A 17,500-nucleotide genomic window follows, 5' to 3' on the forward strand; every position below is an offset into this window, starting at 1 on the left:
GGGAAATGATAGAGAACGGAGAGAGAGAGAGAGAGAGAGAGGGAAATGATAGAGAACAGAGAGAGAGAGAGAGACAGAGAGGGAAATGATAGAGAATGGAGAGAGAGAGAGAAATGATAGAGAACAGAGAGAGAGAGAAATGATAGAGAACGGAGAGAGAGAGAGAGAGAGAGAGAGAGAGAGGGAAATGATAGAGAATGGAGAGAGAGAGAGAGAGAGAGGGAAATGATAGAGAACAGAGAGAGAGAGAGAGAGGGAAATGATAGAGAACAGAAAGAGAGAGAGAGAGGGAAATGATAGAGAACAGAAAGAGAGAGAGAGAAATGATAGAGAACAGAGAGAGAGAGAGAGAGAGGGAAATGATAGAGAACGGAGAGAGAGAGAGAGAAATGATAGAGAACGGAGAGAGAGGGAGAGAGAGAGAGGGAAATGATAGAGAACGGAGAGAGAGAGAGAGAGAGAGAGAGGGAAATGATAGAGAACAGGGGGGGGGGAATGATAGAGAACGGAGAGAGAGAGAGAGAGGGAAATGATAGAGGGAGAACAGAAGGAGAAATGATAGAGGGAGAACAGAAGGAGAAATGATAGAGGGAGAACAGAAGGAGAAATGATAGAGGGAGAACAGAGGGCTTCTGGTCTGTATGTCTTTAGGAACCATTCGGTGGCGTGAACATAAATGTGGTGTTTCATGTTAACATCAGCACAGAGCCGTTAGTGCAGAGTCAGTCCTGATAACACTGATGAGGTTCTCATACATCTGGTGTTAACACTGTGTGTGTGTGTGTGTGTGTGTGTGTACATGTGTGTGTACGTGTCTGTACATGTGTGTGTACAACTAAGATAAGAGAGACAGAGAGAGAAAGGAAGATGATTTTGTGGAGGAAGACACCCTTTCACTGGTTGATCTTCACTGGTCTGTACCATCCTCTCCCTTTCCACATGGTATGATCCAGTGAAACACACACACTCCCACATGTGTGCGCACACACACACACACACACACACACAAACACACACGCAGTGTTTCTCTCTGTGTTTCATTGAGGAACAAAGAAGAGAGACAGCAATGTTACTGCAGACACAGCACAGGTACGGAATACGCACACACACTCACACACACAGTGTGTGTAGAAGTGATGGTGTTTATTTATAACTGTGTCTGTTCAGACTCTTAGATATGCTGAAGTGTTCTGTTTTTGTTACAGCACAGTTTTGTAGCCGTCCTTCAACTCTGCAGCACTGCTGATATTCTCGATATTGAATTTCTGACTGTTCCTAGCGTTCCCGACACTACCTCCTCAGCGCTGTGTTCCAGGCATTCCCGACACTACCTCCTCAGCGCTGTGTTCCAGGCATTCCCAGCGTTGCCTCCTCAGCGCTGTGTTCCAGGCATTCCCAGCGTTGCCTCCTCAGCGCTGTGTTCCAGGCATTCCTGACACTACCTCCTCAGCGCTGTGTTCCAGGCATTCCCAGCGTTGCCTCCTCAGCGCTGTGTTCCAGGCATTCCTGACACTACCTCCTCAGCGCTGTGTTCCAGGCATTCCCGACACTACCTCCTCAGCGCTGTGATCCAGGCATTCCCAGCGTTGCCTCCTCAGCGCTGTGTTCCAGGCGTTCCCAGCGTTGCCTTCTCAGCGCTGTGTTCCAGGCATTCCCGACACTACCTCCTCAGCGCTGTGTTCCAGGCGTTCCCGACACTACCTCCTCAGCGCTGTGTTCCAGGCGTTCCCGACATTACATCCGCAGCGCTGTGTTCGAGGCATTCCCGACATTACCTCCTCAGCGCTGTGCTCCAGGCGTTCCCGACGCTACCTCCTCAGCGCTGTGTTCCAGGCGTTCCCAACATTACCTCCTAAGCGCTGTGTTCCAGGCATTCCCGACATTACCTCCTCAGTGCTGTGATCCAGGCATTCCCGACACTACCTCCTCAGCGCTGTGCTCCAGGCGTTCCCAACATTACCTTCTCAGCGCTGTGTTCCAGGCATTCCCAGCGTTGCCTTCTCAGCACTGTGTTCCAGGCGTTCCCGATATTACCTCCTCAGCGCTGTGTTCCAGGCGTTTCCAACATTACCTTCTCAGCGCTGTGTTCCAGGCATTCCCAGCGTTGCCTTCTCAGCGCTGTGTTCCAGGCATTCCCGACATTATCCCCTAAGCGCTGTGTTCCAGGCATTCCCGACACTACCTCCTCAGCGCTGTGTTCCAGGCGTTCCTGACAATACCTCCTAAGCGCTGTGTTCCAGGCGTTCCCGACACTACCTCCTCAGCACTGTGTTCCAGGCGTTCCCGACACTACCTCCTCAGCGCTGTGTTCCAGGCGTTCCCGACACTACCTCCTCAGCGCTGTGTTCGAGGCGTTCCCGACATTACCTCCTCAGCGCTGTGTTCCAGGCGTTCCCGACATTACCTCCTCAGCGCTGTGTTCCAGGCGTTCCCGACATTACCTCCGCAGCGCTGTGTTCGAGGCATTCCCGACATTACCTCCTCAGCGCTGTGCTCCAGGTGTTCCCGACACTACCTCCTCAGCGCTGTGCTCCAGGCGTTCCCGACACTACCTCCTCAGCGCTGTGTTCCAGGCGTTCCCGACATTACCTCCTCAGCGCTGTGTTCCAGGCGTTCCCGACATTACCTCCTCAGCGCTGTGTTCGAGGCATTCCCAACATTACCTTCTCAGCGCTGTGTTCCAGGCATTCCCGACATTACCTCCTCAGCGCTGTCCTCCAGGCGTTCCCGACATTACCTCCTCAGCGCTGTGTTCGAGGCGTTCCCAACATTACCTCCTCAGCGCTGTGTTCAAGGCGTTCCCAACATTACCTTCTCAGCGCTGTGATCCAGGCATTCCCAGCGTTGCCTTCTCAGCGCTGTGTTCCAGGCGTTCCCTATGTTACCTCCTCAGCGCTGTGTTCCAGGCGTTCCCAACATTACCTTCTCAGCGCTGTGTTCGAGGCATTCCCAGCGTTGCCTTCTCAGCGCTGTGTTCCAGGCATTCCCGACATTATCTCCTAAGCGCTGTCCTCCAGGCATTCCCGACACTACCTCCTCAGCGCTGTGTTCCAGGTGTTCCCAACATTACCTCCTCAGCGCTGTGTTCGAGGCATTCCCGACATTACCTCCTCAGCGCTGTGTTCCAGGCATTCCCGACATTACCTTCTCAGCGCTGTGTTCCAGGCATTCCCAGCGTTGCCTTCTCAGCGCTGTGTTCCAGGCATTCCCGACATTACCTCCTCAGCGCTGTCCTCCAGGCGTTCCCGACACTACCTCCTCAGCGCTGTGTTCGAGGCGTTCCCAACATTACCTCCTCAGCGCTGTGTTCGAGGCGTTCCCAAGATTACCTCCTCAGCGCTGTGATCCAGGCGTTCCCAGCGTTGCCTTCTCAGCGCTGTGTTCCAGGCATTCCCGACATTACCTCCTCAGCGCTGTGTTCCAGGCGTTCCCAACATTACCTTCTCAGCGCTGTGTTCGAGGCATTCCCAGCGTTGCCTTCTCAGCGCTGTGTTCCAGGCATTCCCGACATTATCTCCTAAGCGCTGTCCTCCAGGCATTCCCGACACTACCTCCTCAGCGCTGTGTTCCAGGCATTCCCGACAATACCTCCTCAGCGCTGTGCTCCAGGCGTTCCCGACACTACCTCCTCACCGCTGTGTTCCAGGCATTCCCGACATTACCTCCTCAGCGCTGTCCTCCAGGCGTTCCCGACACTACCTCCTCAGCGCTGTGTTCCAGGCGTTCCCAACATTACCTTCTCAGCGCTGTGTTCCAGGCATTCCCAGTGTTGCCTTCTCAGCGCTGTGTTCCAGGCATTCCCGACATTACCTCCTCAGCGCTGTGTTCCAGGCGTTCCCAACATTACCTTCTCAGCGCTGTGTTCCAGGCATTCCCAGCGTTGCCTTCTCAGCGCTGTGTTCCAGGCATTCCTGACATTATCTCCTAAGCGCTGTGTTCCAGGCATTCCCGACATTATCTCCTCAGCGCTGTGTTCCAGGCGTTCCCGACATTACCTTCTCAGCGCTGTGTTCCAGGCGTTCCCAACATTACCTCAGCGCTGTGTTCCAGGCATTCCCGACATTACCTCAGCGCTGTGTTCCAGGCATTCCCAACATAACCTTCTCAGCGCTGTGTTCCAGGCGTTCCCTATGTTGCCTCCTCAGCGCTGTGTTCCAGGCGTTCCCAATGTTGCCTCCTCAGCACTATGATCCAGGCGTTCCCTATGTTGCTTCCTCAGCACTATGATCCAGGCGTTCCCTATGATGCCTCCTCAGCACTATGATCCAGGCGTTCCCTATGTTGCCTCCTCAGCGCTGTGTTCCAGGCGTTCCCTATGTTGCCTCCTCAGCACTATGATCCAGGCGTTCCCTATGTTGCCTTCTCAGAGCTGTGTTCCAGGCGTTCCCTATGTTGCCTCCTCAGCGCTGTGTTCCAGGCGTTCCCTATGTTGCCTCCTCAGCACTATGATCCAGGCGTTCCCTATGTTGCCTCCTCAGCACTATGATCCAGGCGTTCCCTATGTTGCCTCCTCAGCACTATGATCCAGGCGTTCCCTCTGTTGCCTCCTCAGCACTATGATCCAGGCGTTCCCTATGTTGCCTCCTCAGCGCTGTGTTCCAGGCGTTCCCTATGTTGCCTCCTCAGCGCTGTGTTCCAGGCGTTCCCTATGTTGCCTCCTCAGCGCTGTGTTCCAGGCGTTCCCTATGTTGCCTCCTCAGCGCTGTGATCCCGGTGTTTCCAGCTGTATCTTTTCTGCGCTCCATGTTTATGGTGGTGAAACAGTGGGATTGTGGGATATGTGCTGGATCTCCTTCAGGTCAAAGGTTATGCAGCATGTGAGCCTCATCTTTGTTCATCTAGCGTGCACACACACACACACACACACTTTATACTAACCCTCACCCTAACCCGGCAGCCTTGAGCACAGAGCACTCTGCTCTTCTGGAAATCATCTGGTGTGTAAAAACTGTTGCAACAAACATATACACAAAAACACACACTCACAGTTGCACACATTCACACACACCCTCACATATCCTGACACAGATCAACCACCAGACGTAAAATTCAGACTGTGTGTGGTGGGTGTATGTTGTGTGTGTGTTTGGGTATGTCACTAAGTGACATTGTGGCTTCCAGATACACACCGGCTGCTGAAGTTTATTAATATTTTCCATAAGTGTTTGAGTTTGTTGCATTCAGAAAGTCTGTCTGTCTGTCTGTCTGTCTGTCTCTCAGATCTGTGTGGTAGACAGAAGTCTGTCTCTCTCCCCCCACCACTGGCCTCTCTGCACACATCCATGGACGGAAAGTACAAAGACATTGCAGAGGTGAGACAAAATCACTATTTCACCATTGGTCTTTTGCGTGTTTGTACATGTGTGTGTGTGTGTGTGTGTGTGTGTGTGTGTGTACAGAACACCTCTGACTGGAGGATTAGAGGTTCTTCAGTAATCCTATAATTTATTAGTTTGTGCTTGTCATGAGTTTGAACTGATTATATTTCGTTTTAATTAGAAATGTTTATACGTGAATAAAATAAGTTTATAAATTAAGTATTTACATGTTAAATATCTACACATCAAATAACTGAATTTATACTGAACCTAGCAACTGAATGTGATTTTTAAACTAAACATTTCACATTTATTCATTTTGTAATAATTGATATTATTGAGGCGCTTGTTCAAGGAACCAACAGTGTCTCTGCTGCAAACACACAACCTTCTGATCCCTAACGCAGACACACGTTACACCGTAAACAATCCTGCTGTTCCCTGCCTTGACTGATTTAAACTAATCAGTCTCAGAAAGTTCAGCGTTTAAACCGGCAGTCCAGAGTGTCAGATCAATAAAGTGTGTGGTAATTAACCCCATTACACACTCGCTCAGGAGGCCTCAGAGGCCTACACTTCCTGTTCTTCTGGTGAGGGTGATTCTCCCACAGGAGACATAAACCACTGCACGCTCCCATGTTGTGTTACAAGCAACAGTAACGCTGAATAGCGACCATAACACCAACGGAGCGACCGTTACACAGAAGAATGACGGTAACAGAGGGGAGCCTGGGATCACATCACATTGTGTGCCAGTGACTGTGTGCTTCTGGTCCTATCATTTATCAATCTTTTAGTAAAGCTGTGTGTAAATATTTTCATAGGCCAAACGTAAACTTTTTGGCCAGACTTACAAAAGTTTCGGAAACACTAATTTTCTCTGTACTCATGTCTCCATGTTGAGGAATGCCAATCACCTGTAAAGTGCAAAGTGTGTTCCTAACACAGGTCATTTGCATGTAGCGACGCCCACTTAGCTCCATAAAAGGTCATGCACACAGAGAGCTGGAAACACAAAATTACTAAATTGTGAAAGAAAATGTGATTTCTGAGATGAAGAAGTGGAATTTATTTGGACTCACGTCTACTCCATTAAAATATTATATAGTAGTGTAACAGCACCTAAAAAGGCCAAAATATACAAATTACAGAAAAGATAAATTAGGTGTAAATTAACTGAAGTGAAGTGAAAATAGTTTGACATGAAAACAGGGGGAAAGAGATCTAAACTGTACCCAGGGGATCATGGACACACAACACATCATACTGGGAAACTGCTATTTGTTAAATGTTGTACGTGTCTCGGTGAAGAAGTCTCTGACTCGAACACGCCACTTCTCTTGCAACTGTCAATCACTTCTCTCTCTAAGAAACATGCCAGTAACAAGAAATCCAAGCACTGATAAACATGAACACGCACAAGGTTGTTTTGTCCTTTGACTTAGCGCTGGTGTTGAACAGCATTTAAAGATTCCCTGGCAAATGGAGCTGATTCATAAGCCAGCTTCCATTATTCCATATCCCTTCATTTATAAGTGCGGCATTCGTTAAGTCTTCCATCAGTTGAGTTTCAATTTAAGGCTAAACACAGACAGACCGCCCCGTCCTCCTTTTATAGTGCCGCATTTCTTGTGTCTTAATGGAATGAAATGTCTTATTTGTCTAAATTTATGAATTTGTGATGGTTTGCTTTCTTTAATTCTTCACATTTTATTTTTCTTTAATTAATGGCATTAACATTAACCACCTGGGTGTGGTTTATAAAATGTTCATTTAATTTGTGCATTAATGAAAATACAGGATTTTATCTCAAATGTATATTTATCATCACTGACCTAGTGAACTAGCATGAGGATGTTTTTAATGGATACTACAAAGCACGTCTGTAACATGCTCTGGATAAGGGCATCTGTTAAATAAATGCAAATAAATAAGCGGTTTAAACTTGACATTGTAATCCATATATAAATATATATATATATATATATAAATATATATTAAATATATATAAATCTGCAATGCAAATTATATGATCTGAAGCTGATCAATCAAAGTTTACATTAGTAAATCTTCTTAAGCATAAAGATACACTCACTCAGGAGTATGAGTAGGATAGCAACAATTTGTTTTTGTTTTTGTTTTTTTAATTATGGGATTTTTCTTGTATATGAACTATCATGTCAATGCTCCTATGAACAATTTACAAATAAATCTGTGTGTATCCAGCTTGATAAATGAGGTCAGTTGTGTGCGTGTTTCACGCTATCCTGTGTATATGTGTGTAGGAGCTGTTGGCCCGCTCCTTGGTGGACGGTGAAGTGCGGAGCGCTCCATATGAGTTTCCAGAGGACACACCCATCGAGCAGCTAGAGGAGAAACGGCACCGACTGGAGAGACAGATCAGCCAAGACATCAAGTGTGTGTGTGTGCGTGTGCGTGTGTGTTGATATTGAACACCATTTAACATTAAACACTGTTTAAAATCGTTTTGACATCGAGTGACGCTGAACAGAGTGACGCTGAACAGAGTGACGCTGAACAGAGTGATATTGAACAGAGTGACGCTGAACAGAGTGACATTGAACAGAGTGATATTGAACAGAGTGACACTGAACAGAGTGACACTGAACAGAGTGACGCTGAACAGAGTGACTTTGAACAGAGTGACGCTGAACAGAGTGACATTGAACAGAGTGACGCTGAACAGAGTGACATTGAACAGAGTGACGCTGAACAGAGTGATATTGAACAGAGTGACGCTGAACAGAGTGATATTGAACAGAGTGACGCTGAACAGAGTGACGCTGAACAGAGTGACATTGAACAGAGTGACGCTGAACAGAGTGATATTGAACAGAGTGACGCTGAACAGAGTGACTTTGAACAGAGTGACGCTGAACAGAGTGACATTGAACAGAGTGATATTGAACAGAGTGACGCTGAACAGAGTGACGCTGAACAGAGTGATATTGAACAGAGTGACGCTGGACAGAGTGACATTGAACTGAGTGATATTGAACAGAGTGATATTGAACAGAGTGACGCTGAACAGAGTGATATTGAACAGAGTGATATTGAACAGAGTGACATTGAACAGAGTGACGCTGAACAGAGTGACTTTGAACAGAGTGACGCTGAACAGAGTGATATTGAACAGAGTGACGCTGAACAGAGTGACGCTGAACAGAGTGACATTGAACAGAGTGACGCTGAACAGAGTGACGCTGAACAGAGTGACGCTGAACAGAGTGACGCTGAACAGAGTGACATTGAACAGAGTAACGCTGAACAGAGTGATATTGAACAGAGTGACGCTGAACAGAGTGATATTGAACAGAGTGACGCTGAACAGAGTGACGCTGAACAGAGTGATATTGAACAGAGTGATATTGAACAGAGTGACGCTGAACAGAGTGACGCTGAACAGAGTGACATTGAACAGAGTGATATTGAACAGAGTGACGCTGAACAGAGTGATATTGAACAGAGTGACGCTGAACAGAGTGATATTGAACAGAGTGACGCTGAACAGAGTGATATTGAACAGAGTGACGCTGAACAGAGTGATATTGAACAGAGTGACGCTGGACAGAGTGACGCTGAACAGAGTGATATTGAACAGAATAGCATCGAACAGAGTGACGCTGAACAGAGTGATATTGAACAGAGTGACGCTGAACAGAGTGACATTGAGCAGAGTGATATTGAACAGAGTGACGCTGAACAGTGACGGTGAACAGAGTGACATTGAACAGAGTGACGCTGAACAGAGTGACATTGAACAGAGTAACGCTGAACAGAGTGACGCTGAACAGAGTGACGCTGAACAGAGTGACGCTGAACAGAGTGACACTGGACAGAGTGATATTGAACAGAGTGACATTGAACAGAGTGACTTTGGACAGAGTGATATTGAACAGAGTGATATTGAACAGTGATGCTGAACAGAGTGATATTGAACAGAGTGACACTGGACAGAGTGATATTGAACAGAGTGATATTGAACAGAGTGATATTGAACAGAGTGACGCTGAACAGAGTGATATTGAACAGAGTGACTTTGGACAGAGTGATATTGAACAGAGTGACTTTGGACAGAGTGATATTGAACAGAGTGATATTGAACAGAGTGACGCTGGACAGAGTGATATTGAACAGAGTGATATTGAACAGAGTGACGCTGGACAGAGTGATATTGAACAGAGTGATCTTGAACAGAGTGACATTGAACAGAGTGACGCTGAACAGAGTGACTTTGAACAGAGTGACGCTGAACAGAGTGATATTGAACAGAGTGACGCTGAACAGAGTGACGCTGAACAGAGTGACATTGAACAGAGTGACGCTGAACAGAGTGACGCTGAACAGAGTGACGCTGAACAGAGTGACATTGAACAGAGTAACGCTGAACAGAGTGATATTGAACAGAGTGACGCTGAACAGAGTGATATTGAACAGAGTGACGCTGAACAGAGTGACGCTGAACAGAGTGATATTGAACAGAGTGATATTGAACAGAGTGACGCTGAACAGAGTGACGCTGAACAGAGTGACATTGAACAGAGTGATATTGAACAGAGTGACGCTGAACAGAGTGATATTGAACAGAGTGACGCTGAACAGAGTGATATTGAACAGAGTGACGCTGAACAGAGTGATATTGAACAGAGTGACGCTGGACAGAGTGATATTGAACAGAGTGACGCTGGACAGAGTGATATTGAACAGAGTGACTTTGGACAGAGTGATATTGAACAGAGTGATATTGAATAGAGTGACGCTGGACAGAGTGATATTGAACAGAGTGATATTGAACAGAGTGACGCTGGACAGAGTGATATTGAACAGAGTGATATTGAACAGAGTGACATTGAACAGAGTGACGCTGAACAGAGTGACTTTGAACAGAGTGACGCTGAACAGAGTGATATTGAACAGAGTGACGCTGAACAGAGTGACGCTGAACAGAGTGACATTGAACAGAGTGACGCTGAACAGAGTGACGCTGAACAGAGTGACGCTGAACAGAGTGACATTGAACAGAGTAACGCTGAACAGAGTGATATTGAACAGAGTGACGCTGAACAGAGTGATATTGAACAGAGTGACGCTGAACAGAGTGACGCTGAACAGAGTGATATTGAACAGAGTGATATTGAACAGAGTGACGCTGAACAGAGTGACGCTGAACAGAGTGACATTGAACAGAGTGATATTGAACAGAGTGACGCTGAACAGAGTGATATTGAACAGAGTGATGCTGAACAGAGTGATATTGAACAGAGTGACGCTGAACAGAGTGATATTGAACAGAGTGACGCTGAACAGAGTGATATTGAACAGAGTGACGCTGGACAGAGTGACGCTGAACAGAGTGATATTGAACAGAATAGCATCGAACAGAGTGACGCTGAACAGAGTGATATTGAACAGAGTGACGCTGAACAGAGTGACATTGAGCAGAGTGATATTGAACAGAGTGACATTGAACAGAGTGACGCTGAACAGAGTGACATTGAACAGAGTAACGCTGAACAGAGTGACGCTGAACAGAGTGACGCTGAACAGAGTGACACTGGACAGAGTGATATTGAACAGAGTGACATTGAACAGAGTGACTTTGGACAGAGTGATATTGAACAGAGTGATATTGAACAGTGACGCTGAACAGAGTGATATTGAACAGAGTGACACTGGACAGAGTGATATTGAACAGAGTGATATTGAACAGAGTGATATTGAACAGAGTGACGCTGAACAGAGTGATATTGAACAGAGTGACTTTGGACAGAGTGATATTGAACAGAGTGACTTTGGACAGAGTGATATTGAACAGAGTGATATTGAACAGAGTGACGCTGAACAGAGTGATATTGAACAGAGTGACTTTGGACAGAGTGATATTGAACAGAGTGATATTGAATAGAGTGACGCTGGACAGAGTGATATTGAACAGAGTGATATTGAACAGAGTGACGCTGGACAGAGTGATATTGAACAGAGTGATATTGAACAGAATAGCATCGAACAGAGTGAATAGCATCGAACAGAGTGACGCTGAACAGAGTGACGCTGAACAGAGTGACGCTGAACAGAGTGATATTGAACAGAGTGACGCTGAACAGAGTGATATTGAACAGAGTGACATTGAACAGAGTAACGCTGAACAGAGTGATATTGAACAGAGTGACGCTGAACAGAGTGACGCTGAACAGAGTGACATTGAACAGAGTGATATTGAACAGAGTGACGCTGAACAGAGTGATATTGAACAGAGAGACGCTGAACAGAGTGACACTGAACAGAGTGACATTGAACAGAGTGATATTGAACAGAGTGACGCTGAACAGAGTGATATTGAACAGAGTGACTTTGGACAGAGTGATATTGAACAGAGTGATATTGAACAGAGTGACACTGGACAGAGTGATATTGAACAGAGTGATATTGAACAGAGTGACGCTGGACAGAGTGATATTGAACAGAGTGATATTGAACAGAGAGACGCTGAACAGAGTGACGCTGAACAGAGTGACATTGAACAGAGTGATATTGAACAGAGTGACGCTGAACAGAGTGATATTGAACAGAGAGACGCTGAACAGAGTGACACTGAACAGAGTGACATTGAACAGAGTGATATTGAACAGAGTGACGCTGGACAGAGTGACGCTGAACAGAGTGATATTGAACAGAGTGACGTTGAACAGAGTGACGCTGAACAGAGTGACGCTGAACAGAGTGATATTGAACAGAGTGACGCTGAACAGAGTGATATTGAACAGAGTGACTTTGGACAGAGTGATATTGAACAGAGTGATATTGAACAGAGTAACGCTGAACAGATTGATATTGAACAGAGTGACGCTGAACAGAGTGATATTGAACAGAGTGACGCTGAACAGAGTGATATTGAACAGAGTGACGCTGGATAGAGTGATATTGAACAGAGTGACTTTGGACAGAGTGATATTGAACAGAGTGACATTGAACAGAGTAACGCTGAACAGAGTGATATTGAACAGAGTGACGCTGAACAGAGTGACGCTGAACAGAGTGACATTGAACAGAGTGATATTGAACAGAGTGACGCTGAACAGAGTGATATTGAACAGAGAGACGCTGAACAGAGTGACACTGAACAGAGTGACATTGAACAGAGTGATATTGAACAGAGTGACGCTGAACAGAGTGATATTGAACAGAGTGACTTTGGACAGAGTGATATTGAACAGAGTGATATTGAACAGAGTGACACTGGACAGAGTGATATTGAACAGAGTGATATTGAACAGAGTGACGCTGGACAGAGTGATATTGAACAGAGTGATATTGAACAGAGAGACGCTGAACAGAGTGACGCTGAACAGAGTGACATTGAACAGAGTGATATTGAACAGAGTGACGCTGAACAGAGTGATATTGAACAGAGAGACGCTGAACAGAGTGACACTGAACAGAGTGACATTGAACAGAGTGATATTGAACAGAGTGACGCTGGACAGAGTGACGCTGAACAGAGTGATATTGAACAGAGTGACGTTGAACAGAGTGACGCTGAACAGAGTGACGCTGAACAGAGTGATATTGAACAGAGTGACGCTGAACAGAGTGATATTGAACAGAGTGACTTTGGACAGAGTGATATTGAACAGAGTGATATTGAACAGAGTGACTTTGGACAGAGTGACGCTGAACAGAGTGACGCTGAACAGAGTGATATTGAACAGAGTGACGCTGAACAGAGTAACGCTGAACAGAGTGACGCTGAACAGAGTGATATTGAACAGAGTGACGCTGAACAGAGTGATATTGAACAGAGTGACGCTGAACAGAGTGATATTGAACAGAGTGACATTGAACAGAGTGATATTGAACAGAGTGACATTGAACAGAGTAACGCTGAACAGATTGATATTGAACAGAGTGACGCTGAACAGAGTGATATTGAACAGAGTGACGCTGAACAGAGTGATATTGAACAGAGTGACGCTGGATAGAGTGACGCTGAACAGAGTGATATTGAACAGAGTGACGCTGGATAGAGTGATATTGAACAGAGTGACATTGAACAGAGTGATATTGAACAGAGTGACGCTGAACAGAGTGATATTGAACAGAGTGACGCTGGATAGAGTGATATTGAACAGAGTGACATTGAACAGAGTAACGCTGAACAGAGTGATATTGAACAGAGTGACGCTGAACAGAGTGATATTGAACAGAGTGACGCTGGACAGAGTGACGCTGAACAGAGTGATATTGAACAGAGTGATATTGAACAGAGTGACGCTGAACAGAATAGCATCGAACAGAGTGACGCTGAACAGAGTGATATTGAACAGAGTGACGCTGAACAGAGTGATATTGAACAGAGTGATATTGAACAGAGTGACGCTGAACAGAGTGATATTGAACAGAATAGCATCGAACAGAGTGATATTGAACAGAGTGATATTGAACAGAGTGACGCTGAACAGAGTGATATTGAACAGAATAGCATCGAACAGAGTGATATTGAACAGAGTGACGCTGAACAGAGTGACGCTGAACAGAGTGATATTGAACAGAATAGCATCGAACAGAGTGAATAGCATCGAACAGAGTGACGCTGAACAGAGTGACGCTGAACAGAGTGATATTGAACAGAGTGACGCTGAACAGAGTGATATTGAACAGAGTGATATTGAACAGAATAGCATCGAACAGAGTGACGATGAACACTAAGTGTGGTGACCCATACTCGGAATTTGTGCTCTGCATTTAACCCATCCAAGTGCGCACACACACACACACACACACACACACACCGTGAACACACACCCGGAGCAGTGGGCAGCCTTTTTTGCTGCGGCGCCCGGGGAGCAGTTGGGGGTTCGGTGCCTTGCTGAAGGGTCTCACACACACACACACACACTTCGCTGTAATGTGTTAAACCTGCAAAGCTGCAAATTAATCATGGCAACATGATCATGTGTGTGTGTGTGTGTGTGTGTGTGTGTGTGTGTTCGTTCCCCTCCTTCCCATACTAATATTTTGCTTGGGCCACTCACCACTCAACACCCAACTTCCCCTTTCCCTTGCTCCCCACATGCCTCTGTGCCTCCCGCTGCTTCAGGCTTGAGCCAGAGATTCTGCTGAGAGCCAAACAGGACTTCCTGAAAACTGACAGCATCGCTGACCTGCAGTGAGTTAATGTTCCTCTGTCTCTGTCACTCTGTCTATGTTCTGTCTATAATAGCTTCATTAGCATAACCATATTAACCACAGCCCATTTCTTTAAGACTGCAAAGGAAAAATAACTTTCCCTAGAAATTCATTTCAAAGAGCCACCACTGGCACTGTTTGTTTAGTCCGCTTTGGACATCGCTGTCTACTGACCGGTACCATTATAAAGCCAGTGGACATGACGCAGTTTGAAAAGTTGGCTTCATGCGTCTCAGAGCCTTCAGCTTTCAGTAGCTGTCCTATGATAGGGGAGAGCTGGCCTGTGGGTGGGAATTGGCCAAGTCTAAATTAGGTAGTGCCTAGAGATGGCTGCTGCACTCACGCCACTGTGAAGGGCGGTGTTAAACCTGTAGAACCTGGAGAAAGTGCAAGGTGACACCCAGGTAGCAGCAGTAAAGACGTCTTGGTATAGCACACCTCTAAGTACTGCTCAAGAGGAGATGCTCCTTGTAGCCCATCTATAAGTCCAGTGGACCAGCCTCTGGCTTCCTGATGACTTACCTCCAGATAAGTTGCCTCAGTGATGGTAACTGTGGATGGGTAAAGTGAAGAAAGTAAGTGCAACAGAGAACCAGTAAGGTCATCCTGAGGGCAAGATTGACCACATTAATTCCAGCTGGTTGATGTGTTCTAAGCGTTTGTGAAGACTGTAGACACAGTACTGGTTTCTGAAACAAGCGCTTTCCTATTCAAGGGTTCTTTGGTGGCATGCCCAAAGAGTGACGTCAGTACACAGGGCAGATTCTCGAGGCTGAGATGCACACTGCTCTCTGTTAATCCAATGCCAAGAGGACTTGTATTTAAACACAGCTGTGCAAATAACACACACACACACACACACAGTAAATGATAACATAGTATAATAACTGATACAGTGATGTTCCTCTGATGTATCTTATCAGCCACTCAGGTTCATGGCCATCTAATATTTACAACTACTCTGTCTGTCTCTCCATCTGTCAGGAATCTGAGAGAACAAGATGAGGTGATGGTGGATCATGATGTTTTTAAGGAGAAAGAGACAGCGATAGAGAGAGAGTTTCAGCGCGTCACCATCTCTGGAGAGGAGAAGTGTGGGGTACTACATTACCCATTATCCCCCTCTCACCATACTACATTAACCATCATCCCTCTCTCACTGTACTTTGTGTGTGTGTGTGTGTGTGTGTGTGTGTGTGTGTAGGTGCCATTTTCTGACCTGGCTGAATCAGCAGTGTGTATCATTAAGGCGTTGTTTATTAGACAGAAGTACATGTGTCTGTCAGTGCAGGATTTCTGCAGCACCACCACCCGTCTTCTGCAGCAGCTCTCTCATGCACACACACACACAGAACAGCACTGTAGCTTCAACGAGGACATGCCTGATAGTGGAGGTACTCACACACACACACACACACACACACGCACACACGCACACACTGAGTGGACAGATTCAGCCCCACACGTCTCACACTGCCATTGTGTATGACCCGTGTGTGTGTGTGTGTGGTAGATGCCTTGATGCCCCCCCCAGTGTCAGAGACACATCCGTATGAGGGGCAGGAGGGTACCACGCTGCCCCCTGACCTCGGCTACAGCTGCAGCATGGAGCACGGTGTTGTGCACATCTACACCTCCCACACACACAGGTAACTCACACTGACTGTGTGTATTTGAATATGTGAATGTGTACTCACCTGACCTTGTCTCACCTGTGTCTGTCTTGGTGTGTGTGTGTTTGCAGTACAGAGTTGGACCTTTCGTATCCCGACCTGCAGGAGTTTATCACTGATATGAACTTTATGATGGCGCTTATCATCAATGGCCCAGTGTGAGTCGCGTGTGCGCACACACACGCGCACACACACACACGCACACACACACACACACACACACACACACACACACACAGCCCATGGTAAACACATACACAGACATATTTGCTTGGTGTGGGTTGTGTGACTTGTTTGGTGAAGAGGTCCTTGGTGTGAATCAGATTCAGTGAGGCCCACAGTAGAAATTACAGGACCCGAGTGATGTAATGACACAGAGACACAGACAGGTAGCTGCACACCCGAGTGATGTAATGACACAGAGACACAGACAGGTAGCTGCACACCCGAGTGATGTAATGACACAGAGTCACAGACAGGTAGCTGCACACCCGAGTGATGTAATGACACAGAGACACAGACAGGTAGCTGCACACCCGAGTGATGTAATGACACAGAGACACAGACAGGTAGCTGCACACCCGAGTGATGTAATGACACAGAGTCACAGACAGGTAGCTGCACATCTCTGTGTCATTACATCACAGACAGGTAGCTGCACACCTGAGTGATGTAATGACACAGAGACACAGACAGGTAGCTGCACACCTGAGTGATGTAATGACACAGAGACACAGACAGGTAGCTGCACACCCGAGTGATGTAATGACACAGAGACACAGACAGGTAGCTGCACACCCGAGTGATGTAATGACACAGAGTCACAGACAGGTAGCTGCACATCTCTGTGTCATTACATCACAGACAGGTAGCTGCACACCTGAGTGATGTAATGACACAGAGACACAGACAGGTAGCTGCACACCTGAGTGATGTAATGACACAGAGACACAGACAGGTAGCTGCACACCTAATGATGTAATGACACAGAGACACAGACAGGTAGCTGCACACCTGAGTGATGTAATGACACAGAGTCACAGACAGGTAGCTGCACACCTAATGATGTAATGACACAGAGTCACAGACAGGTAGCTGCACACCTGAGTGATGTAATGACACAGAGACACAGACAGGTAGCTGCACACCCGAGTGATGTAATGACACAGAGACACAGACAGGTAGCTGCACACCTGAGTGATGTAATGACACAGAGACACAGACAGGTAGCTGCACACCCGAGTGATGTAATGACACAGAGTCACAGACAGGTAGCTGCACACCTAATGATGTAATGACACA

At 46.6% G+C, this 17,500-nt stretch overlaps 1 protein-coding gene across 5 annotated transcripts in view; it reads left to right on the forward strand.

Annotated features, from left to right (window-relative positions):
- Positions 1 to 17,500, forward strand: part of LOC113525237 (AMP deaminase 2) — a 27,012-nt gene that overhangs the window by 1,727 nt on the left and 7,785 nt on the right. For 2 of the 5 annotated variants that reach the window (XM_053227253.1, XM_034314456.2), the window contains exons 3-10: positions 841 to 942; positions 5,221 to 5,312; positions 7,604 to 7,734; positions 14,437 to 14,505; positions 15,510 to 15,624; positions 15,730 to 15,919; positions 16,039 to 16,174; positions 16,270 to 16,356. In XM_053227253.1, the coding sequence (XP_053083228.1) occupies positions 841 to 942; positions 5,221 to 5,312; positions 7,604 to 7,734; positions 14,437 to 14,505; positions 15,510 to 15,624; positions 15,730 to 15,919; positions 16,039 to 16,174; positions 16,270 to 16,356 (922 nt within the window). Of the gene's footprint in view, positions 1 to 840; positions 943 to 994; positions 1,090 to 5,220; positions 5,313 to 7,603; positions 7,735 to 14,436; positions 14,506 to 15,509; positions 15,625 to 15,729; positions 15,920 to 16,038; positions 16,175 to 16,269; positions 16,357 to 17,500 lie in introns of those variants that run through there. The other 3 variants (XM_034314459.2, XM_034314457.2, XM_034314458.2) reach the window with 3 other exon arrangements.

Source organism: Pangasianodon hypophthalmus, chromosome 20 (genome assembly GCF_027358585.1).
Source record: "Pangasianodon hypophthalmus isolate fPanHyp1 chromosome 20, fPanHyp1.pri, whole genome shotgun sequence".
Classification (NCBI taxonomy): domain Eukaryota; kingdom Metazoa; phylum Chordata; class Actinopteri; order Siluriformes; family Pangasiidae; genus Pangasianodon; species Pangasianodon hypophthalmus.